At 46.3% G+C, this 26,350-nt stretch overlaps 1 protein-coding gene across 1 annotated transcript; it reads left to right on the top strand.

Annotated features, from left to right (window-relative positions):
- The first annotated feature begins 20,329 nt into the window (after positions 1 to 20,329).
- metrnla (meteorin like, glial cell differentiation regulator a) lies at positions 20,330 to 26,312 on the top strand. Its single transcript, XM_085352542.1, has 4 exons — positions 20,330 to 20,630; positions 22,326 to 22,714; positions 25,567 to 25,626; positions 25,766 to 26,312. Exons 1-4 carry the CDS (start codon positions 20,533 to 20,535, stop codon positions 26,077 to 26,079), a joined length of 861 nt encoding a protein of 286 aa, XP_085208668.1. The 5' UTR covers positions 20,330 to 20,532; the 3' UTR covers positions 26,080 to 26,312.
- The last annotated feature ends 38 nt before the right edge of the window (positions 26,313 to 26,350 follow it).

The following is a 26,350-nucleotide window of genomic DNA, read 5'->3' as shown; positions in this document are numbered from 1 at the left end:
AGAACACTCTATGAGGATAGACTCCGTTCACGTGGTCTAATGACTCACTAAACACACATCAGAACAAAAACAGGCTGCTGTGTTATCTCCTGTATGTGCTACTGGACTGGATGTATGTACAACATTCAGCTATTTGATAAGAGCTACAATAGGACAGAGGTGAAGCAGGTTAGGAGAGAGGAAGGTGGAGGTCAGGAGTCACCACACAGGAGGCAAAACATCCTCTGCAATACTCCCAAAAATCACATCCCCTAGCATTGCTGCAGCCAGACCTGAACATCCTTTTAGCAGTCCAAACACGGCCTTGCTCTTCCCTGCACACCTAGTCTGTAGCAAATAACACGGAACGAAAAAGTCATCTGTGAAAATGTTTGGATTGTTATGTCTGAGAGGCACGCCTGTTATCTCCCGGCTGTATAATATTCTTATGCACTGCTGGTGTGGTTCTGTAATAAAAAAAACCCCAACATTTAACCACTTGATGATTTTCATGTGTTAGTTTCAAAAGAAAGAATTAAATATTCTGCCATTAACTGGGGAGAATGCTGTGAAACCGGTGCTTTGAAGGCAAATGAAATGCATGGTGCTCTTGAAATGACATGTTGGATGAAGTTTCTCCTTATTTAAAATAAAGAGAAAGAGCTTCATGCTTTGCATTGTCTACTTACAGTATTATCTTTAAGAGTAATTTAACATTTCTGTGTGCAGACAGCAGTTGTTGCCCTTAAGGTTTGAACTGCTGTGAGCATGTGCTGTTTTTTTCTTCTTCTTCACAGTGCCAGTTCTTTGGCGCACAGAAAGAGGTGTTTTACCGACAGGTGTGACTCCTGACCCTATCCTCTGTCTGCATCTGTCAACACATCTAACCCCGATGTCTCAGCTCAGGCGTGGAGAGACACGCTGCACCACCACCGGCTTTGTCTGCTCACCTGCTCGCATGGATAAAATATCCAGTCTGTTGAGCAGCAACAGCTCGCGCTAGTAATTGCTCTTGATTTTGCACCTCGGATTCTTCTGCAATCTTGTCTCAGACGAGTTAAAAAAACATAAAAATGGGAGGGTTGAACAACAAGTGTGTTTTTCTGACTGCATGTATTCCATTCTGAACCGCCCTTCGGTGAGTAATGAGGAGGGGACTGATCGTAAACTACTTGCTGATGTTGAGCAAGAATTTGTACACTGGAGATGATGTCAAAGCGCAAATATCTTTTTGGCAATTCATCAGTTTCCTTAATTTATTTTCTGGACAGCAAGGTTAATCTTTACACAAAGATAACATTTCTGGCAAGAGTCCTGAATGACACAAACACACACAGGCATACGCGTGTATACTTTCATTCAACCGGCAGATGACTCCAGATGTTTCCTAAACAGATGAAAGGCAGGGAAGCTCCTCGCCAGCCTGCGTTAGACTCAACGAACGCTCGGAAGCCGGCCAGCTGGAAACACCCAAGCTTCCATACTGTTTCCTTCTCAGTGGTCCCTCCCTGCTGAGGGCCCATGGTTGCGATTTATATCCCCAGGAAGCATCCAGGCTTGTGAGGAGGACGAGGGGTCTGACTCCACTGTCGTTCAATAAAGCTTCGCGATAAGAGGATATAAGTGAAGAGAGGAAAAGAATAAAATGAAAAAAGAGAAACACAGTCTCTAAGAACACACTGCAAATGTGCTTGTTTCAGTATGTTTATTAATGTAGTTAGACTGGCCTGCTTTTTGGCAATCTCGTCTAAGTATTTCTCATTCTGGGTTTTAGATTGGCAGCAAGAAATTATTAAACTTTTCCAACAGACTTGTCTTTCATCACAGATCCACTTCATGGAAATGTCAGGATGTTATTAAATCTGCCGCTGCAGCTCTGCAGACCCTGTGGTCAAGACGTAGGCTTTACACATGAAAAAAACAAAACAAATGGCAGCTTAGCGAGGCTCCAGCCGCAGCTCGAGGTGTGTGAGCCACCCACGTTTTACCTCATTGTATCTGAATAATGCAACATCAGTGGAAGCCACAAACCTCTCAAAATGTCACTAGGAGTCAAAAGTGGGTGTGTCTTTCACCTGAATGGGAACAATTATGGTGTTACCTCAGCTCATACAATGGGCCCATTGTGAGGAGTATAGCTCCACGGGCTGCTGGTGGATCTGAGGCTTGGCAAGATGAGAGTGGGATGGGGTTGAGGTGCGGAGCGAGCCCACCGCTGAATCGCTTGCTTTGTTTGCAGACATATCCCGGGATTTTTTTTGATCATATGGTTGGAATGGATGGGGGACTCAAAGCTGCTTAACTCTGCTTACAGTCTGGGCTGCGCACTGCGTCACACAGGTGTGAGAGCAAGTTTAATCTCGCACCGAATCCCGTTGTCACTTTAGAAAACCGTCCAGATTTGGCTTTGGGCACACAAAATGCTAGTAAAGAAAAAACAGTATTATTTCACAAGTTTTTCAATATTTTACAGACGTTGTGTATAAACATCTGCTGTTTGATTTACTGCAGATGGTGAAGAAGACGCAGCCTTTTGTGTCGTGGACTCATTGATTTAGTGATCTGTTCCACACGCTGTGCTCATGCCTCCTTTGTGAAGGTGTGTGTCACCTGCTGCAGCTCTTTCAGCTGGTTGTGATTCACCTGCGTAGATGCGTGTCTCATCATGACGGAGTCTCCCGTGTTTCAACAGGTGTCTGGTAGGGCAACAAAGTGAACTCCTTCACATGGGGGCATATTCAGCAAACGGCTAGAGCGATGGACGTGTTAAAGAGCAGCTGCAGTTGATGTTCAGCTGATGGGGTACTTGTTAACTTGAACATTTTTTGAAATCAACTATTATGGATTTAATAGCAGTGAGTGCCTCAGATATTTTATCTGCCTCCATCAAAACTGTGTTTACACTTTGTTTTCCTCTGCTTTCAGCATCTCTGATATGCATCCATACGTGTGACCTGCTGAAGCGTGTCTGTGTGCTGGGTCATGTGACCGTGGAAGTGTGCATGGAGCGTGCCAGCTTTGAATATGCGTGAGGCAGGCTAAGTGCTACAGGTGTGTGCGTCAAATGCACAAACCGGCCGGACAACTTGCTGATTCAGCCCTGCGGTGCTAAAGATGTCTGTTTGTGTGTGTGCGTGCAAGACACTGAGCCTACTTAGCACGGCTAAGCCGGGCGGGCAGAGAGCGGAGTAGAGGACAGACAGCAAAGCACAATAATAAGGTCACAAAGCGCAGCCTCCATGCTCGGCTCCCATGATCCCTCAGCTGATCCTGCAGCTGATCTGACAGAAACAGCCTCCTTGTTCCACTCAGTCAGCACATCAGCCCCTTTCAACTTCATCCAGGTTACTAAATACATAGATTAATACTCTCGCTACATTCTGCACCACCTGCTTAAACCCTAAAATATCTTAATGTGGACCTTTCAGCAAAACCTCAGACTAATTCAGGGCGAGTTTAATCGTTCTGGTGCCCTTGAAGGCAACTTAAAACGTATCTGAGCATTCATGCGGAGGCCTTCAGCATAATCATTTGTGCATGCCATATACCTGTTTGAAAGGAGAATAATAAATTGTTTCTAGATGCCTTTTTCTGGGGATGCCAGAAGTTAGTTTTTTACCAGCAGATCCTTTCTATTTGTGCTCTATGAGTACCCTCTTTTCTCAAAATGTCTCATGGTTTCATCACAGACTCTGTTGGCAGGAGTCCTGACATGACCTCAGGTGTACTGGAACAAGATACAGACCTAACAGGTTATTTGAGTGTTGGTCTGCGCTCTTCATTAATGCCACGCTTCAGGCCCTGGCGTGCCTGTGTTGTTTTTGTTTCACATGACATGATGAAACAACAGAAAGGTCGAAGTATTTAGCAACAGCTTGGAGTATTGCAAAAAGATAGAAAGACTATCCATCAAAACAGCGAACCAAAAACAAGACTGTGATGAAATGTGGTCATTTTATACGCTGGGACAACAAGCACACTCGATACTAGAAATGTAAAAGAAAAAAGAAAAGAAAAAAAAATAGTGCGAACCACTTTTTCACACTTTTAAATTTAATAAGTGGCATTTCCTTTAAAACAGATGTCAGTTTCACTTTTGCAGGGCTGCTGGAGTGATAACAGTTTTGCAACACAAGTCAGGAAGAACAAAATAAATGAGGCAATGCTCTCCCTACTGACCCTCCTCTAAGCTAATAAACTGCAGTTTCAGGAAACAATTCAACTCAGTTTTATTTATGCAGCCCCAATTTCCAACAACATTCAACACAAGGCGCTTTATACTGCAAAGAAAAGATCTTACAATATTGAAAAATACAATATTACAAACAAAGTCTGAAATATTTTAATGCTTTGTCTAAGTATAATCTCATCAAGCATTAGAAATAGAGCATATATTGCACAAATGTACCAAAATAAACTGCCCAGCTACTGGATAAGTACATTATATTTACTGAACTACTTTGAGCTGAATGTATAAATATGGGTATATATGCCTGTAGCCTCATAATTATCTTTTTTTTTTTGTTTTTTGTTTTTTTTTGTTTCCCGTTTGGATCTTTAGCCATCAGAATTGTTGTCTTAAGGCCAAGAAAGATGCCAAGCGGATTTATTTCACCAAGTGGATCATCATGGCCTTGCCATATTGGTCCATTTGATTGACCTTTATTATAATTATGTATTTATTTTATTTTCAGTTGCTACAAACGGGACAGACATGACTGGGGGATAGGACAGGGAGAAAGAATGAAAGAAAGAGAGGGAGAGAAAGAAAACCAAAGGGAAGAAGAGACGGTGAGAAGGGGGGGAAGAAAGAAAAAAAACAAAACAAACAAAACACCTGGGTCATCTGTATGGAGAAAAAAACAGGAGAGAAAGCAAACAACAAAGAGCAACATAATAAAAACAGCACCGTCACAATAAACTAGCTAGCAGTAGATATCAGTAGAAACTAAATACTAAACGATATTGTGCCGCACGCAAGATAGACAGCGTACAATGTGCTTTGAGGCAGCAGCCAAGAAAGCTGTAGTCCGCGTCTGTGAATACCCGTGTGTACACCTGTGTGCATACCTGTGTGGATCAGCATGCTTGTATTCCAAAGGTTTCTCCATGTAACGATCTGCTAGGGAGTGTGGGGAGCCACAGCCCCGTCCTCCAGGGTATGAAGCAGGTATGGAGGAGATCAAAACTCCAGACATCCAGAGGCCCCCAGAACACAAGAGACCAAGGAAGACCAACAGAGGGGCAGCCGCGCCACTGTTCCAGTAAGAGCTGAGGAGAGTCCCAGATGAGGGCTCACTCAGCAGCCACTGAGCAGAAGCCAGGGGGAGTTGCAGTGACGCGCCCGTGAGCTCCGCCAGCAGCCAGCTGTGCCTGAGTGACCGAGCCCCAGGCCGAGAGGCCGAGGGCACCCCACCTCTGAAGTGGCCCGAGCGAGCCCCAGGCTCCAGGCCCCGATAAGCAGCCGCCAAGGAGTGAGCCGGTGTGTACCCGGACGCCCATCCCCAGACACAAAGAACCACCAACGCACCGACACCTGAGGGAGTCCGCCACTGGCAGGGGAAGTGGTGGTAGGGGAAGATAGGCCTCCAAACCTTGGAGGGCCTGAGGTGTCCCCAGAGAGGTGGCGTCTGATACCCAACCTGACATATAGACACAGACATACAGGCACACACAGACACAAACATCCATTCCCCCCCTCATGCTCTCATATGCACTTACTCCACACTCAACCAACGTGGAGACAGACATAAAGAGACGCTGTACACACGATCACACTCCCCAAGCGTACTCTACGAACCGGGTCTAGGTACCCTTGCCCCTGGAGGGGGGAACTGCACCCAGACCCAGGTGGTGTTACCCTTTTCCCTGCCTCATAATTATCTTTAAAAATGAACTCATGAGCGCACTAAAAAAAGCTTTGCAAGCTATAGCTGGTGGAATAGCCTCGAATTGCTGCCCATATAAATACATCATAGGGGTATAGCCTTGAGGAAAAAGGATACTGTCTTTATTTTCCACTTCAGCCTTCAGGTTCTTAGACTCTGTATTTCCTGACCCTTAGCTATCGAGTCTTGTCATCACACCGGTTATGATGAATCAGCAAATGAACGAGTAGCACCTTCATAGTTGACCACGCCGCTGTCTGAACTCCTCTCTTTCTGAAATTCCAGCTTTTGTTCCGATGGCAACGAAGAAAAAGAACAAGTCGACAAGAGTTTCCATTAGGAGCCGTCATACTTAGTTTATCCCAACACTTGACTGATTGTTTTGTTCTACAGCTTGATGGCTCTTTCTCCAGGCAAACCATGTGCTAATACTGTATATAACTGTGCATGTGGATAAACACAATAGACTAACTGTTCTCCTCTTCTACATTTCCCCTTCTCAGTCTCCTTCCCTTTGTAAATTCACAAGCTTGTTATGTGATCATAATTGTGCTGAAAGAGCTAGGCCTATTGGACGGCAGCGTGGGCTGTGTAGCGGTGGAAGAAATTCAGATCCTTCGCTTAAAGCCGGGGGTAGGAAGGCAGTTTTTGTGGTTTTGGGGCAAAAAAAAATTTCCATTATAACCTTTCAGCATAATGTAACTAAAGTGGTCTGAGAGGAAACGCACTTCCTACTTATTTTGTTTTAAGACTTTAGAAAATCTACCCCGTGATGGGAGATGTTAGTTGGTCACAGTTCTTTCTGCAGAGAAGGAGCTTTTCAGTTGTCTGTTCTACGAATGCAGATTTGTGTGCATGTCAGGAACACATACAGGAAAATTTGCCACTTCAGCATCAACAACTGGCTCCCCCCCCCCCCCCCCCCCCACCCCCCCCCCCCCCCCCACCCCCTACACACACACACATACACACACTTATTAGAGTCTAAAAGAGATGCTGACTGTAAAAAAAAATATGCAATGTGTAAGTACTGGTGAAGTGCAACTTTCATTAGATACACTATACTGTCAAAAGTATTCGCTCATCTGCTTTCACACACATATGAGTGACACTTAATTCTTAATCCCTAGGCTTTGGTATCTGTCCACCTTTTGCAGCTATAACTGCTTCAACTCTTCTGCGAAGGCTTTCAACAACGAGTGTGTTTATGGGACTTTTTGAACATTCTTCCAGAAGCACATTTGTGAGGTCAGACGCTGATATTAGACAAGAAGGCCCGGCACACAGTCTCTGCTCTAATTCATCTCAAAGGTGTTTTATCAGGTGGAGGTCAGGACATTGTGCAAGCCAGTCAAGTTCACACCAAACACGCTCATCTGTGTCCTTATGGGCCTTTTTTGTGCACTGGTGCGCTGTCATGTTGAAACAGAAAGAGGCCATCCCCAAACTGTTCCCACAAAGTTGGGAGCATGAAATTGTCCAAAATGTCTTGGCATGCTAAGACATTTAGAATTCCTTTCACTGGAACTAAGGGGCCGTGCCCAACTCCTGAAAAACAACCCCACACCATAATCCCCCCCTTCACCAAACTTTACGCTTGGCACAGTCAGACAAGTACCGCTCTCCTGGCAACCACCAAACCCACACTCATCCATCGGATTGCCAGACAGAGAAGCATAAGTCGTTACTCCAGAGAACACATCTCCACTGCTCTAGAGTCCAGTGGCGGCATGTTTTACACCACTGCACTTGGTGATGCAAGGCTTGGATGCAGCTGCTCAGCCATGGGAACCCATTTCATGAAGCTCTCTATGGACTATTGTTGAGATAATCTAAAGGCCACATGAAGTTTGGAACGGACTGACTGAGCAGAAAGCTGGCGACCTCTGCGGACTTTGCACTATGCACAGAGGTCTACCATTTCATGGATGACTTGCTGACGTTCCCAAACACTTCCATTTTTACTTCCGCTTTTTTATAGTTCCACAAACAGTTGACTGTGGAATATTTAGTAGCGAGGAAATTTCACAACTGGACTTGTTGCTTAGGTGGCATCCCATCACGGCATCATTCTTGAATTCACTGAGGTCCTGAAAGTGAGCTCTGCGTGCGTATGTATTTGATTTTACACACCTGGGCCATGGAAGCGATTGAAAGACACAAATGCAACAAAAAGTTCTCATAGACTGTTACAAAAGATGGACATGTTGTCGGATCTAAAAAGTGAAGCTAAAGATTAAATGACCCAGTTCTTCACTTGATTTGTGACCTTTGGTAATACTTCCATGATGAGTTCATAGTCTCAGGTGCTACCATCAAATCTTACTGAATAAAACATGATATATTGCGTAAATTCTGAGATTGTGTGACCCTGTATGAGCATAAAGTATACCTCGGTTTTAATCAGACCTGTCCCTCACTCATCACATCCAGTTTCAGAACACCAAGATACTCATAAACTGTTGAACCTGAGGCTTAAAGATGGGACTTAACTAACCACCAACATACACAGTCTACCGTTTTAATACGCTGTTAGTGAAATTAAGATTGATTACAGGTTATGAAGTGGACTACTCATGTGAACTTGCTGTAACACCCAACAAGGGAATCCAGCTTATGCTTTTGTATTTTACCCATGACAGGACGTCTTGATTGGCTGTTAGTCAATATGTATTCTACACTCATCCGCTGATGATGACACATCTTCTGGTTATGCTAACCGGTCTTAGCATAACCGACCAGCAGCTACAGCTCTGGATAACGGGCGATCGTGGCTCAAGAGTTGGCAGTTCGTCTTTTAATCGGAAGGTTACCTGTTCGAGCCCCGTCTCGGACAGTCTCGGTCGTTGCGTCCTTGGGCAAGACACTTCACCTACCGCCTACTGGTGATGGCCAGAGGGGCCGACGGTGCGATATGGCAGCCTCGCTTCTGTCAGTCTGCCCCAGGGCAGCTGTGGCTACAACTGTAGCTTGCCTCTACCAGTGTGTGAGAGTGAATGAATAGTGGAATTGTAAAGTACTTTGAGGGTCTCGAAAAGCGCTATATAAATGCAATCCATTATTAGAACTTTCATGTTTATGTAGCCATCAAAGCCATTTTGACACAGTCACTCTTTATAGTAATTGAAGAAAGTACCTATAGCATTTAGTTTAGGCAAGGTTGCTGCTTGGATTGAACCTACAGGAGGCAGGATGCCCCCTTGCTTGCAGTGACTTTACCTAACATGTATCTGTACTGTTCTCACATAGGGGCAGTTGGACATTACACACACTCTGGACCAGGAGGCTGGCAGGTTAGAGCCCATTCAGTGTAGGGGTTTGTGTTCTCACGTGCACCTCTGTAGGGTGACATCTGGAGAAATTCAGGGCTGTGGCGCCTGTGTGTAAATGCTAAAGTAAATAAAGCTGTCAAATGCACGTGTAACAGTAAGAACTACATTATATGTCTCTAGTGTTAGGTCATTTGCAGTACTTTAGTAACTGTACCTAATCATTTTCATCACTGTAGCTGTAGCTGGCTTTCTTTTGTTTATACACGGCTTCAAAAAGTAAATCAGCAAGTGTGTGCATGGTTAAGTTGTCTTTGTTCACTTTTCACCCTAAACCACATGGCAAAAGCCAGGATGCATCTCCTCAAAGATCGCATTCTCTAAGTATAAAAAAGAAAGCCTAAACCAAAAACATAACTTCAACAACCATCAATCGACAATACCCAGGGAGTTTCACTAAACCGCATCTGCACTGTCAGATCGCTGCATCTCTGACTGCACAAAGCAGACGTGATGTTAAAATTCCAATAAAAAAAAATCTGTTTTGCTGTACTGGCCTTTATGAAATCAATATTACTCCAATCTTAGAATGTGCTGCAGAGACTCCAAGAGACTTAAGGATTAGGCGCTGCCCAGGAACGATGCCAGAGTATGCGGGTATAGACAGAAAGAGCCGATCTCCTTGTGTGAGCCAGAGAACTTAGGAATTACAAAAGAAGGCGATCTTGCTTCTTCCCTCCCACCCCCACAGTTCCTGAGTCTATCATGGCTGTCACCTAGCATCAGCGAGCCTAAAGGCTGAAGCTTTTTGTGCCCAGCATCCTGGACTGATCATGCAAATCGAAGAATGAGCGCACCCATCAAGGAAGCTCTCATGCCACAGGGCCACGAAGAAGAAGGAGGGATGTGGGCCAGAGGAAGCCATGAGAATCCGATCACTGAGGCTAATCTGGTGAGCGGAAGTCGTCTTGCCTGTGATGGAGAAAAGGTGGTTTAAACATACACTTATACAGTGGATTCTGGGGTTTCATTGCCAAACTTGGCTGTAAAATGGCTGACTGCACACTTAGGACTCATCCATATTTGATTTCTGTGAAATCTGAAGAGAGAAGAGTTAAATTCCCCTTTGTCTGTGCTGCTACTTTTACAAGAATGTCCCCCGCAATCTTCTTATGCACCCTCAGTGCTGTGGTTGCTCAGGTCTCTCTGTGCTGCAGAGATTATAAAGGTGCTGACAGCTGAAAGTGATGAGAACAGCTTGGAGGCATCACTGGCTGATTTGCATGGACTTGACAATGTCACTGTGTTGAGCCTTTTCCCTGCTTTTCTCTTCCCTCTATTTCCCCCTCAAGCACATACACATGACCTATACATCATCATTGGGAGTGAATCAAAAGCATGGCTTTGTCTGCGCTGCCTTGCAAAACTTTTTTTGAATTTTGAGTGAGATGCTCCAGTTGCTGCATACTTCAAATATGTCACTACCCTCCCACACGCTCTCACACCGACTGGATTTTACCATCGACAGTTCAACCACTGACTAGTGCTGATGACATGTGGGAACTGCACTGTGGGGAAGAACAACATCATTGAAGGAAGTTATTAGGACTGACAAAATGATGTAAGGTGTTGGTAGAGAGACAAACACCATGTCAGTCCTCAGATATGACCGGTACTTCAAAATGACAGGGTTCCTGTTTACTGAGAGGAATGCGACAATCTGGAAGACAGCCAGAGAAGGATGATGACAGGCAGACGGCCTGTTGATGCTATCAGCGCCTTCCAATCTGCTTGCGCATACCACAAGATATCGGACATGGCTATGTGACTGCGGTTTACCGTGTGTCTGGCTAAGATAGTAGCCTCAATAAAACAGGTTGAGACTAGCTTGGAAAAAGAGCAACAGTGTGTTCATCAAACTGGTTTAACACTCAGGGGAAGTCTGTTGAAAATGAACTCCAGACAAACTTCAGATAAATAAACCCAGAGAGGAAAATGCCACAGACAACAATAGGTCTGTTTAGGAGGTTTTAGTTTTTGCAGCACAGTGAACAATAAGTTTATTCATCATCCTCCGTACTTACTAAAAAAATGGTTCTCTTAACAACTGTTAGAGAGTTAGTTTATTGCAGACAAGTCTGATTTCTTGCTTTACCAAAGTGAAACCATTAAAGACAAACTAAGAGTTGAATAGGACACACACACACACACACACACACACACACACACACACACACACACACACACACACACACACACACACACACACACACACACACACATATATATAAATCACATCCTGTCAGCAGCCTAATCTACTTTATGACTGCTTTTTCACCTGGAGGCTACCTAAAGGAATAAGCCATGTTCAGCAAGAGTTTGGGACAACAGGCTTGACAAAAAAACCAAACCCTTCCCCCGCAAAACTCCCCCGACTAACTCCCGAAACTCCACTGATTCTCTAGCTCACTATCCCAGGCTATATAACACATATTTACCAAACTCACTTAATCCTTTAATTTACGATCCACTTCAGTGCCTCTCTGTTGAACATCAGGGCTTCTCTGCCAAGTTTCAGTCTAAAAAACAACGGTAAGAGCACACCGTATGATTAGCTTTTTTGTTTTTCAGACTCATGATTTGCCTCCCCCCAACACCACCAGCACTACTGAGACTTCTGACAGGTGGAGAGTGAGAGCTAAGCCTGCTTCCTTGATTCTGTGGCCGAAGAGAAAATAACAAACACTGGCAGCAAAAGAGCAAGCAACTGCAATAACAAGCTGAAGGCAATAATAGGATAAATCCCTTCTTTAACACTTAGTCTAACCTGACTGCCAGGTAGGTATGGCTGCAGTTTCATATAATTTTATTGTTTCAAACATGTGTAAATGCTCATACAAACGATGATGTAGTTTTGAAAGTGGCCTGTTATTGGTAAACTGGAACCAGCATGCACAATTACTCATTGACCACACTTGTTCAAAAATTTGTGGCGTGGAAATATGAGCCAATCACATGACAGGAACTCAGTGCATTTAAGCATGGTTATGATGAGGGACTGACGTTCAAACATCAGAATGAGGAAGGTAATTTAATTTGTTGGTGCCAGATGGACTGGCATTTCACAAACTGCTGATATTTTGTGACACAAGCATCTATAGGGTTTACGGAGCATACTCCAGAAAAGAGACACTATACAGTGAAGGGCAATTCTCTGGGTTAAAAATGCCCTGTTGATGACAGAGAGGAGAGCAATAACTCAAATAACCACTCGTAACAACCAAGGTGTCCAGAAGAGCATTTCTGAATGCAGAACACATTGATCCTCGAAGCAGACGGGCTACACCACACTGGGTGCTACTGCTGTCAGCTAAAAAACAGAACACTGAAGCCACAATTCACACAAGCTCGCCAAAGTTGGCTCAGGGAAGACTGGAACAACAGCGCCTGGTCTGATGAGTGTCGATTTCTGCTGCAACATTCAGAATTTGGCATAAACTACAAGAAAGGATAAATCAATCCTGCATTTATCAACGGTTAAGGGCCTGAGCATTGTTTAAACACCACAGACTACATGAGTATTGCTGCTGCTGATGTCCATCCCTATATGACCACAGTGTATACATCATCAGATGGCAGCTTCCAGCAGGATAACAAGCCATGTCACCAAGCTCGAATCATTTCAAACTTGTTTCTTTAGGATGACAATGACTCAAATGTCCTCCACAGTCAACATATGCCAATCTATAAGAGTGTCACGGACGAGAATGCGGTGGACTCAAGAGCAGACTCAATTTGCTTAGAACTGTGTATAATTTATTGAAAAGAACAAAACGTGAACGGAACTGGGTTTAACAAAAACCATACGCAGAAAACTAAAGGAAATCCGTGGGCGGAGAAACCGGCGTAGAGCACGGGGAGACTTCTAACGGGAACTTCTGTAAACACAGGGGAGAAATGTTACTGAATGGGAAACAAACGAGTAAGGGACAAAGGTACGGAGTGCCAGTGAATAGTCTTGGGCTTACTTGGCGACCCTAGTCATTTAACGGGGAAAAGGCTGCCAGGGGTGTATTCCAAAGAGGGTCAAGAGTGGAGAGTCCGGTCCAGATTTCGAAGAGATGGAGAATACAGACTGAAGGGCAGGCTGAGGAGAAGTGGAGTATATAATCCTCGGGTTCCGAGCAGATGGGAGGACAGGATGGAGACCAAAAACAGCACTACTGGTGAGTGCGATGGGTGGAGAATCTGAAGAATACAGGAAACAAAAACATATTAACCCAAGGTCCAGATATACAGAGTCAGAGCTCAGAGGAGGCCGAGTTTACCACAGATGGTAGCAGGACGAACTGGCGAGGAGTGGCAGGCCGTGCTGGCTTAAAAACCCTCTAGGTGGAGCCCCGGAGATTGACAACAGGTGATGAGCTGGCCAACTCCACTCCCAGGGACAAATGACAGGAACCTGGACCACGCCCAACCAGACACTCCCACAGCATATGACAGTACCTCCCCCTCAAGGGCCGCCACCCGGCGAACCCCCAGACCGGGCCCTGCGAGGGGAGGAACGAAACGCAGCGATCAGAGACGGGTCCAGAACGAGCGACCGGGGAACCCAAGAACGCTCCTCAGGCCCATACCCCTCCCAGTCCACCAGGTACTGGACACCACGACCACGGCGGCGCACGTCAACGATCCGCCGGACCGAATAGGCCGGATGACCGTCCACGAGCCGGGCGGGAGGCGGGGGAACAGGCGGTGGACACAGAGGACTGCTACGGACCGGCTTGACCTGAGAGACGTGAAACGTCGGATGGACACGCCAGGAAGCCGGGAGCCTGAGACGGACCGCCGAGGGGCCGACGACAGCAGTGATCTCATAGGGGCCAACATAGCGGGGAGCCAACTTTCGAGAAAGCGACCGCAAGGGAATGTCCTTAGCACAAAGCCACACCCGTTGTCCAGGCCGATACGCCGGAGCGACAGAGCGGCGACGATCCGCATAATCCCGTTGCCGGTCGACAGTTGCAAGGAGAGCCCGCCGGACCCTCCGCCACACCCGCCGGCAGCGTTGAAGGTGATGCTGGACCGAAGGAACAGCCAAATCCGCCCTATCCTCTGGGAACAACGGTGGCTGATATCCCAGCGAGGCCTCAAAGGGCGACAAACCCGTCGCCGAAGACGTGAGAGAATTATGGGCATACTCCACCCAAGGCAACTGAGACGACCAGGCCGCCGGGTTCAGTGACGAGACGCAGCGAAGAGCGGATTCCAACTCCTGGTTCAAACGCTCAGTCTGGCCATTGGTCTGCGGATGGAAACCAGAACTCAAGTTGACCTTGGCACCCAGGGCCGTACAGAAGGCCTTCCACACTCGGGAGACAAACTGAGGCCCCCTGTCAGACACAATCTCCGAGGGTATGCCATGAAGACGGAACACATGGTCTGTAAGGAGCTGGGTGGTCTCTGCAGCCGTCGGCAGCTTGTCCAGGGCCACGAAGTGAGCCGCCTTGGAAAACCGATCAACTATGGACAGAACCACCGTCTTCCCCGAAGAGGCTGGGAGGCCGGTAACAAAATCCAAGGCGATATGAGACCAAGGCCTATGCGGGGTACTCAGCGGTCGGAGTAAGCCAGACGGGGGCCGATTAGAGGTCTTGTTACGGGCACAAACGGAACAGGCAGCTACATAAGCCTTCACATCCTTGTCCATAGAACGCCACCAGAAATACCTCTTCAACAAAGCCGTGGTCCTACTCACTCCCGGATGGCAAGTAAACCGGGCTGTATGGATCCAATGGATAACAGCCGACCGGGCGGCAGAGGGCACAAAACGCCGACCGGGCGGGCCGGTTCCCGGATCAACGTCGTCCCGTAGTCCTTGGCGTATAGCCTCCTCCACATCCCAGGTGAGGGAGCCAATCCTGCAGGTGGAAGGGAGAATGAGCTCCGGGTCCCGGGAGTCCGAGTCCGAGGAGTACTGGCGAGACAGAGCATCGGGTTTAAGATTCCTGGAACCAGGGCGATAGGAAATATCAAAGTTAAATCGAGCAAAGAAAAGGGACCACCGAGCCTGGCGGGAGTTCAGTCTTTTAGCCGTTCTGAGATAAGTCAGATTCTTGTGATCTGTCCAGATGATAAATGGATGTTCCGACCCCTCCAGCCAATGGCGCCACTCCTCCAAAGCCAACTTAATGGCCAGGAGCTCCCTATCCCCAACGTCATAGTTCTGTTCGGCAGGAGAAAGGCGTCGAGAAAAATAGGCGCAGGGCTGGAGCTTGCCACGAGGACCAGAACGCTGAGACAGCACAGCCCCCACCCCCACACTTGAAGCATCAACCTCCACCACAAACTGCCTACTCGTGTCAGGATGGACTAAAACAGGAGCCGAAGTGAAAAGTCGCTTGAGTGTGGCAAAGGCCGAGTGAGCCTCGGGGGACCAAACGAAGGGGACCCGGGAGGAAGTAAGGCGAGTGAGAGGCGCAGCCACCCGACTGTAGTCCCTGACAAAACGCCTGTAGAAATTTGCGAAGCCAAGGAACTGCTGCAGCTGTCTACGCGAACCAGGAACGGGCCACTCCACCACTGCCTTAACTTTTACAGGGTCCGTCTTCACCTGCCCTTCCGCCAGTAAGTAGCCCAGAAACGAGATAGACGAGACATGAAAGTCACACTTCTCGGCCTTCACATAAAGGCGGTTCTCCAACAGTCGCTGCAGCACACTCCGGACATGCACCCGATGTTCCTCAAGGGACTGAGAAAAAAATCAGAATGTCGTCCAGATAAACAAACACAAAAACATTCAAAAAATCCCGGAGCACGTCATTCACCAGTGCCTGGAAGACTGCGCCTTACCCCTAAGCAACCCAACAAAATGGGAAATCTTGGCAGCCTCATTAGGAAACGCGTGCGGCGTGCGATTGACGAACAACGACCACTGAAACAGGAACCCCCCACACAGCCCCAGCTCTCCATGAAAAGGCTCCGGTGGAGGAGAAGAGATGCCCCGATAAGCCGATTCAGGACGCGCAACGGCGGGTGCAGGCAACGGTCCCGGCTGACTAGGAAAAACGGGTGGATTAGGCTCCCTGATTTCTGACAACCGGGTAAGTAACTCCTCCTGTTTTTCACTGATAGCATTACACTGGTCCATTAAGGACGTCAAAGTCTGTTCATGCCGTCCTAACACCGCGCCCTGTTTGTTAATGGCGGCGCGAATTGGGTCCGCTGAGTCCATTAGTGGCCAGTTCGTTCTGTCACGGACGAGAATGCGGTGGACTCAAGAGCAGACTCAATTTGCTTAGAACTGTGTATAATTTATTGAAAAGAACAAAACGTGAACGGAACTGGGTTTAACAAAAACCATACGCAGAAAACTAAAGGAAATCCGTGGGCGGAGAAACCGGCGTAGAGCACGGGGAGACTTCTAACGGGAACTTCTGTAAACACAGGGGAGAAATGTTACTGAATGGGAAACAAACGAGTAAGGGACAAAGGTACGGAGTGCCAGTGAATAGTCTTGGGCTTACTTGGCGACCCTAGTCATTTAACGGGGAAAAGGCTGCCAGGGGTGTATTCCAAAGAGGGTCAAGAGTGGAGAGTCCGGTCCAGATTTCGAAGAGATGGAGAATACAGACTGAAGGGCAGGCTGAGGAGAAGTGGAGTATATAATCCTCGGGTTCCGAGCAGATGGGAGGACAGGATGGAGACCAAAAACAGCACTACTGGTGAGTGCGATGGGTGGAGAATCTGAAGAATACAGGAAACAAAAACATATTAACCCAAGGTCCAGATATACAGAGTCAGAGCTCAGAGGAGGCCGAGTTTACCACAGATGGTAGCAGGACGAACTGGCGAGGAGTGGCAGGCCGTGCTGGCTTAAAAACCCTCTAGGTGGAGCCCCGGAGATTGACAACAGGTGATGAGCTGGCCAACTCCACTCCCAGGGACAAATGACAGGAACCTGGACCACGCCCAACCAGACACTCCCACAGCATATGACAAAGAGAGCACCTTTGGGATGTGGTAGAATCAAATCTGGGGCAACTGTGTGACGCTGTTATATCAAAATGGACCATCTGAGGAAAGTTTCCAGCAATTTGTTAAATCTGTGCTATCAAACCGGTACTAATGAATTGTGCCTAATAATGTGCGGCAATGTCATAATGTCTCACTTAAATAAAAAAGACAGATATGAGAGACAGGAGTCCAGTGATTAAAATCCCCGTTTTTGGATCTCTGTCCTCCACAAACCTTACAACTACAGGACCACTGGGGGTCTGTTGCGAGCTAAACCTTAGCACTGATCTCTGCTGCACAAACAGTGGAAACCACATCACACATTCTCAAGAACCAGAGTTTAAACACAACACAAACGTAATGACTGTAATAACCACAACACTGCTCAACGGATAGATGTTACACTCACCACAGCAGAGCTCTTCCTTTCTCATTAAATGAAACATGTAGCACGTGATAACTCAGTGTGAGGGCATATACTTAAAAGACTAGTACAAATTAGGTTTAACGCACTAATTAAATTTAAGCAAGGTCATTATTTGTAATTACACTGTGTGTCTGTGATGTATCAGTGCAGGTGCTATTATGATTGATCCTCAGATGTCTTGCCTGGGCACGTCTTGTGTTTCTGTTACCTCATTGAGAAGTGCAGTGGCAAAGATAACACAAAAAGCAGATCATACACACGCGCGCGCGCGCACACACACACACCAGCCAGGCTTCTCATCCTTACTACACAAGCAAAACAAAAAAAGTTGCACAATGCCTGGAACAAGGCTGTGGATTTGTGTTTTCCTTATTGTTACAGCAACTTTACACTCTCGTCCTATTAACCGCTCATCAGCACATCCTTCTGAGGTTTGCAGGGGATTCTGAGTTGCCCAAGCTAGGACATGCACCCTGCATGTCAGGTCAGAAACGCAGAGGTGTCAATCATCACCGCAACCACAACCAATTTAAAATCCCAAGAAAGCAGAAAGGAAAAAAATAGCAGTTACAAACTGCGCTGGTTTTCCTTGTCAGACAGGTTTCTTTCCCATGCCAAATGGCTTCCAGATACAAAACAACTTTTTCATAAGAAGTCGTTGCGTAGGATCCATTACTAGAGCAATGAAAAGTTTATGTTTACTGATGCTGTAACCAACCCAGAAGATCGTAAAGTTCCTCTTGTTGTACTCGCAAACAGAGCTATGTGTAAACTATGATGTTACAAGTCACAAATCAACAGACAAAATAGATCTGAAGTCCCTGAGAGCTGTCTGGGGCCAGAGACTTTATATTAATGATGGCTGTAGCTACTGTCAGTACAAAGCACAAACTTCACACATTAGTGGGATTAAACACGCAGCAAGTCACATGATTTGTCAGATAATTTAAATAAAGATGTTTCAAAAGACAGCCCTGCAGCAGCAACTTCAGCTAATCCCCCTTAATTGAATAAATGGAAAAAGATTGATGAATGGATGTTTAAAAAGGCACCAAGAACACAAACATGGTGGTGAGGTCTTTGCCATGGTCTCCCCACTCTCCCCTTCCAGAATCCCTCTCATCTGAAAGAGGGGGAAAAGAAAACTATTACAGGATAAATTTAAATCGCAGAGCCCCTGTGACATTATTAACAGACATAATGGATAATACCATCATTACTTCCCATAAAGAAACATGCAAATTTGTTTTTACTTGACCAGTACTTGACTTTGATTAATTAACTCCTTCATGTGGCCAGTACTTGCAGATGTCTGCAGAGCTCCAGTCAAACCATGAGACCACAGCTGATAGTCAGCCCTTTTTTAGCCCTCAGATCTCAGTATAATGTACAATTGATGGTTGCTATAAAAGTATATGGCAAAGCTAAAGGCAAGAATGCAACTGGCTAAACTTAATTTGACTTACAAAGAGGGACTATGGGGATTTTTTTTAAACCATTATAATACTAGAGTTTCACCAGCATGCCAGTATTGCCAACATACCACTTTTAGGTAATTGAGTCTATGCACCTTTCCTTTGAAAGGACACTGCCAGGAATACCTGCCACTTTACTTCCTTACCTCTTTACCCTCATTGCACTAAGATCTCATTATTTGACAGGGATCTTTGCGGCTCCAGCATCGGGAAACAATAGTATTTCTGTTCATAGAGACAGACACCCACAGAACTATAAAACACTTTATATGAGGGCTATAAAAGACCTCTTATAGACTGATTTCTTACAAAAATAAATAAAGTTTATTCTGTTGAAATATTCAACGAATGTCAAAGTGTTGCAACTGCGGAGCTGCTGTGGTTTCTACACAAGTTTTATGCAACTTTCAAGTGCTGTCGGAACTTTTACATGAGTCGAGCAACTAACCAGAAAACAGTCACAGAAAATAACAGGGATATTGGGGATTGTTTGACATGATTATATTAACCAGTTTTAAGCAAGTTACCTTAACTCCAATCAGCAATCATATCAAGAATTCGATATTAGCCATATACTTATTCTTTAAAACATTCTGGTGTTTTCAGTCACAGAATAGGATTGTCTCCCCTCGGAGAAAATGATCTGTGTTTAGACAACTGACTACAACCCAACCTGTTAAAAAAAATCTCCTGGTGATGTAATTAACTTCTATTAATCTAAATGTGGCATAGCTATTTTTTTCAGCTGCTTCCTTGAGGGGTCACCACAACAAATTGTCTGCCCCCATCTCGCCCTTTCTTAGCATTCTCCTCTCTCATAACAATCCTCTGCATATCCTCCTTCACTACATCCACGAACCTCCTATGACCATGTCCAAACTATCCCAGATCCACATCCAACTTGGCCTCCTGACTTCTTGTAAGTGCCACCGTCTCCAAACCACACATGACAGCAGGTCTCCTCTCCACTCTTGCTGCTATGCTTCTGTCACAAATAACCCCTCTTCAGCTATGCCAGCTGAAGATCAATCATTTGATATACCATATATCATTAATTATGGCGCATTTACAACAGATAACGTTCTAAAATTCAACCAACTTTAATATTTGGAAGGACACAAACCCGCAAAATTTCGAACTTCTAAAATCGGAGTCTGAGATGAGGCCCCTGAACGCAGCATACACAGAGCGCTCGGGTGTGACGTAGAGCGCAATCAGGGCTGCTGAGGCAGACTCGGAGCTGAACTCACTCCACATTTAACGGAGGGCTGTCAGCGCTGCGCGGAGCTACTGAGTGAGTGTGTGTGTTTGATGGGGAAAGCGCTTTTAATCCCCTGAACTTTTCGAGAATAAAAGAAGAAACCCCGGGGAGCGCACGGAGCAGACCGTGGCACATGGAAACGCTATGCAGCTGGAGAGACGGCGGTGGACTTTATCGTAGTTTCACTAAAGAGGAGGCTAAGTGAGGCGAGATAAACATGCTCACCCCGATGCTGGCCTCCTTGCTGCCGCTTTTCCTTCTCTTTAGGATTTCTTTCTGCCAATACTCAAGCGACCAGTGCAGCTGGAAGGGCAGGTGAGGTCTACAGACTTTTTTCCCCCCCCTTTTAACTGAATGTATTTTGAACGTCAAACTAAACTGCTAAATAAGAAAAAGCGAGGATGTGAGCAAACATGAAAGCTGCTGGTGGCGACCTGAAATGACTGTGACTGAAACTCAAGTCGCCGCGGTGATGTGGGAAGCAGGCGGCAGGTTTAGACGATAAATTAAAACAAAGCTAGCCCCTATGGTGGCTGTAGGAAACAAAAGATTTGTGTAGTTTGTGATATAAGTTAAGAAACTACCGTAATTTTTTGTGTGTGAAAAATGTAGTAATGTCAGAGACACGTGTGTTTGGGGTTGTTTTGGACGTATGAATGACACGATGGTTCAACCAAAGATTTTAATAACATGATGGGAGGACGTTGGAATACGAAAATAACATGTTTATGACATCCCACACACAAATCGCCTTTTTATTTTATTTATTTATCTTTTTTACTTATGTTTTATTCCCCCCCTCCCTTCCCCTAAAGAAAGTGTGTGTGTGTGTGGGACATATGCACACACTCATAGGCTCAAAGTATTAAAGGTAGCCACACAGAGATGTATGATTGATAAACGTCAGGAAATGAAGCATTCACTGGAAAGTTTCACCTCCCATCAAACATCTGCTGAAATCTGTCTTGCAGTTCAGAACTGCGCCTTAAATAAGTGTGGGGTTTTTTTTTTGTTTTTTTTTTTTTTTTCATCATCCTGCAGTCAGGAGGGGCTGCCCATACTTTTGAGCTTTCCACCAATAATCTGTTGTTCATTAGGCAGACTCTTGACTAATCTCCTTTAATTGCCTGCAGAAGTGATGAAGTTAGAAAGGACTTAATTAGAGGCATGCTGAGGAGAGCCTGGTTATGGGGCTGCAGAGGCATATGCTCAGCATGTGCTGCGGGTTCCTTTTGAGATCTATGGCAAATTTTGAATTTCAGCATCTCATTTTCAGGAAACTGGGCGTTTCTCCTCCGGAGTCAAACCGCTAGCTTGGCATGTGTATGCTGGTAGACTGCTGATGGCTTCCTGCCTCAGGCTTTGCCACAGAATGACTGACAGAGCCGGAGTTTTCAAATCCCGACCAGGCATTAAGTTCTGGAGGGAGTCATTTGGTCATGCTGGCGCCAGAGGCCGAAGTGCTGCCCGGACAAGTCTCTTCCAGTCTCTTTGGTTGCTTGAAAGCAAGGGGAGGTTCGGTGCGTGACCTGCATTTGCACTTGCATGCTGCAGTCCCAGCTACTGTTGCTGCTGTTGTCTGCCCAGAAGCCCCTGTGTCCCTCCATTCATCCATTTCTGCCTCCAAACCCTTCCCAAAGGCAGCTTGCCAGTGATGCGTTTTGCCAAAGCGCTGGGCGGAACAATGCGGTACGGGGAGTGTGTGTTGGGAGCTGAGGTCATTTTGGCTGCTCCGGCTCGTGACTGGTCATGCAGCCAGTCTTGCGCACGGCCTTAATAATGCTTCAGGAGGAATGTGGTTTAATGTCCTTTGGGTCTGCCAGAGGTCTTCAACTTGGTCAGTTAATTCAGGCTATAAATGCCCCCAAAATCATTTTTAGATTAGTGAATAAGTCTCTTTATTCTTTATTTGGGTAAAGGGGGGTTGAAAAAAATTAAAGCTTTCCAGAGAAATGCCACTTTTATTGCAGCTTGTTTCATATGTTGTGCCTTTTTCTTTTCTTTATCCAGCGGTCTGACCCATGAAGGCCACACCAGGGATGTGGAGCAGGTGTACCTACGTTGCTCCCAAGGCTCTCTGGAATGGCTTTATCCCACAGGGGCCATCATCGTCAACCTCCGACCCAACATGGTCTCTCCCGCCGCCGCTCGGCTCTCTGTCTGCATTAAACCCTCCGCCGAGTCCAGCGGCACCAACATCTACCTGGACCGCAACGGCAAGCTGAGGTTACTGCTGCCTGAGCAGGACCAGGCTCAGGGCAAGGTGCACTGCTTCGGCATTCAGGAAGGGGCCCTCTTTATTGAGGCTGTCCCCCACATGGACATCAGTCGGCGGATTACGGCGTTCCAGTACGAGCTGGTCAGTGACAGGCACAAGGCGGGGCCGCACTTGCTCGTTGGTAAGATGCATCTTTGACATCTTTAGTGATACCCCTGAAAACTGCTGCTTCTTTGATCTGTGTAGCTCCTATAAAGGCCTTACTTTAGATTCCCTCTAGAACTGAGTGCCTTTGTGCTCTGCCCCTGTGGTGCACACCGAGCACTAAATGCAGCCATCTACTGGTGGAAACTTTTATTAGGTTGGACTCTAATAGTAGGAAACTTAACATTTGCTCCAGCACACTGCAAATACTACATCCAAAGACTTTTTTTTCTAGTAGCATTGTGTTTACATTAAGGATTTTTTTGGGGGGTGGGGGTTCTTGTCAAACTCATATTTTCACCGTGAGGATTAAAAGGTCAAAATCGGCTTTTAAACTTTAGTTTTTCGGGATAAAACGTTCACCTCTCAGCTCATGGATTTGACTTGAACGTTGCACTGTAAGCTTCTATTGTTTTCTTTTTTCTTCTTTTTTGCCTGGCTTGTGTGTGGAGGGGCACAGTCAAACAGAGGGCCTCCAATGGAAAAACAGCCGTGTATTTTCACGCTGCGTACCTGCCAAACCTGCACATTTTCAAGCTGTGCAGCTATGTTTTTTTTCCCTTCTCTTCCACCTAAAGCAAAATATGAGCAGTATCAGGCCCACATCTGTTTTTACGGCTCTCTTGGTTCACATATTCACATCCTGCGTCATTATCTGGCACAGCAGACAGAAACAGACAGAGAGAGGGTTAAACGTAGAGTAGGAGTTGTTTTGACCGCATTAGCTCGCTCGGCTCAGCTCTGTAGTATAATCTGCTGCTGTAATGTGGCCTGAGATAGCACTGGGACGATTCACAAAGACATTGGTCTCGTGTCATCTGAAGCCTGGAGTCACAGATTGATTGCTGCTGCTCCTCCTTCTTTTTCATGTTTCTTCCTTTCCTCTTCTCTCTGACCTACTGTGCTGGGATTGAGTTGCTCACCATCAAATTGGAATGTATCTCCAACCAGATGTTGGGAGGAACTTCTAGGACCATATAGGCTTGTATTTCCCTTGCTGTCACTCCCTTAACCTCCCTTTCAGCTCGCTTGACTTATTCTCCCTTTTCCTGTCTTCAGTCTCACTATTTCCTACTTCTTAATTTTCTTTCTTGCCTATTTATCATTCTCGTATTTTTCCTTTTCGTTCCCCCCCCCCCCCCTTCCTAGTTGTTTGAAGTGGGTTTCGTCTCTGCTGAGCGGTATTAGCAAGTTGTGCTCCATTACAGTGGAATGCATCTGGTCCCAGATGTTTCAGGGACACTCTAATGTGCCCCTCCACTCCCTCCTTTGCCACTCCTCCCATCCCTCATCCCTCTGTGCTCCTGTGAAGTGGTTCTGATCAGAGTGGCGCTGCATGTGCAGAGGGCCAGAAAGAGATGCTGACTCGGTTCTCAGCCCATTCCTGCGGTTCTATTTCATGTTTGACTTCCTTGGAGAAAAACATAAAAAAAAAACCAACCTCTGCTCTGGGTGAGGTTGGCCTCTCTGAAGTCTTGGCTCTCCAGCTGCTACTAAGCCATCCAAGCTTGTGGCTGTTTGACCCTTGAGCCCTCTTTAGTGATGTCGCAGTGCCTTGTGTTGCTACACTAGCTGACCTCAAAGATCCCTCACCTCTGTACACCCATCATCAGACAATCCAGCTAAAAGCTAAAAATAAGGTTAAGCTGCGCTCCTAAATATGACCAAGGGTGAACATCACCGCTTTGGCAAGAAGTCTTATTAGATGTATTGCACACACCAAATTAATATTTATGCTCAGTTTTATGACTGGTTGTGCAAATTAGGGTGCTTTCCAGTGCACTGGGCCCACCTGAGTTAACATTTTTTAAACATTCTTCCACTTATTTTGTGGTCAGACGACTGCTCCTTCCTCACCCTCAACCCACTGCTGACTAGACAGTCCTCTTTTTGCTCCCACTCCTCCTCCTACCCCCACCTGCTTCAGAGTACTACTAAGGAAAACCAAAGCAGGTCTAGGGGTTAATAAAGGCATTCTGGTTAGGACAGCCACAGGACCACCTGAGTCAACTAATCACGGAGTTGACTGCTCTCATTAAGGGCCCTTTCTACTGCTATAAAACAGTCTGGACGAGGGGGCAGGCTGAGTTGCTGCTATGCAGACCCCAATCAAAGGTGAAATGGTGCCTGGAGCAGACTTTTAAATAATTGATGTGGGCTATTGTATTTAATTCACATTTTCTTTTTGGAAACTAAATTACCTGCACTTTAATTGCCCTGTGCCTGTGTAATGCAAGATGTGCACGAAACCGGCAAAATCTATCCTCTGTTTGCTTCTTCTGAATGTGGGCCCCCCTTGATGTTATAGTTGCAGTCTAAGTAGGCCTGCTGGAGTGCTGTGAGAGCTCAGGTCAGATGTAACCTCTACTAGTTTTGCTGTTCTTATACCCGTCATCTGGTCCTTGTTTGTCATGGGGTGTCAAGGGGTTCCTGTTTTGGCAAGGGAAGCTGACTGAACAGCTCCCAGGAGCATTAGACATGCGCACACACACACACACACACACACACACACACGCACACACACACACTTAGCTTTTTGAGTTGTGCTTACTATCAGCAGCGTGCCTCTGTCTGGTGTATAACTCTGAGCTCAGCTGAATCCTGGTCTCTCATTTCTAAATAAATATTCATTTGTCAGGATGGAAATGACTGTGACCCTAATTGTCTGTATGTGAGGAACACTTACTCAAACACAGCCACAGATGTGTGTTTACTGGAAGTCTGTGGGCCTGTTAACACGATTTTTATCACGCCACATGCATTTTTTAATTTTATTTGCACACCATTTTTCTCTGAACTCATCCACCCTCTTTCTTTATTTCCACATAGCGTCCTGTCAGCCCTGCAGTGACACTGAAGTGCTTCTAGCTGTCTGCACAAGTGACTTTGGTAAGTGCTGTTTTGAAGAATTATAGGCTTCCTGCTTCCTGCTGCTGCATGGTTGGCGTCGATGTCCAATACAAACACACAGTTTGAAATATTGCTGTTACCAGTCTCTAAATCCCATCTTCCTGCTTGGTTTTTCCAGTGGCACGAGGCAGCATTAGGAAGGTGGATCAGGAGGAGGAGCACTCATCTGTCACTGTGGAGATCAGTCGCCTTTACAGACAGAAAACCCAGGTCTTTGTATCTGGGGGTGTCAGGGTACGGAGCTGGACTGGCCGTATCAAAATGCCCCTTCAGTGTGGGGTGAGGTCCGGTGAGGGGGAGTTTTTGTTCACTGGGGCCGTGAGGTTTGGGGAAGCCTGGATGGGCTGCGCACCACGCTACAAAGACTTCCTGCGGTTGTATCATGAGGCACAGCAGCAGGGCACCAACCCCTGTCACGTGGACACTAACTGAGCAGGTCATCTGCCCACATTTGGAGATGGAACAAGCCCTCAGTAACTGAGGAGACTGGCCCAGTGGCCCAGAGCCCCTCTCCTCTCCTGCTGCGCCGTGACTCTTTGGAGACAATGGCTGGAGCTGCTGGATGTTGCCAAGCAGCGTGCTAGCCGAACGCCGGTGATGCAACGTGGAATGTGTTCAGACCGCCTTTCTCACGCACGAGGAATCGCAAACTTTTAAATGTAGCAGACCCCATTTGGTTTTTATGTGTATAAAATGTGAATGA

Source organism: Diplotaxodon limnothrissa, linkage group LG4 (genome assembly GCF_057381915.1).
Source record: "Diplotaxodon limnothrissa isolate DT_005_m linkage group LG4, D_limnothrissa_male_GT1.1, whole genome shotgun sequence".
Lineage (NCBI taxonomy): Eukaryota > Metazoa > Chordata > Actinopteri > Cichliformes > Cichlidae > Diplotaxodon > Diplotaxodon limnothrissa.
This window is presented reverse-complemented; position numbering and strand designations above follow the sequence as displayed.

Excerpts from the sequence above, each read along its gene's own strand:
- metrnla (XM_085352542.1), top strand. The coding sequence starts at position 20,533 with ATGCTCACCCCGATGCTGGCCTCCTTGCTGCCGCTTTTCCTTCTCTTT. Across the intron at positions 20,631-22,325 it reads CAGTGCAGCTGGAAGGGCAG|CGGTCTGACCCATGAAGGCC; the intron begins GTGAGGTCTACA and ends TTCTTTATCCAG. Across the intron at positions 22,715-25,566 it reads GGGGCCGCACTTGCTCGTTG|CGTCCTGTCAGCCCTGCAGT; the intron begins GTAAGATGCATC and ends ATTTCCACATAG.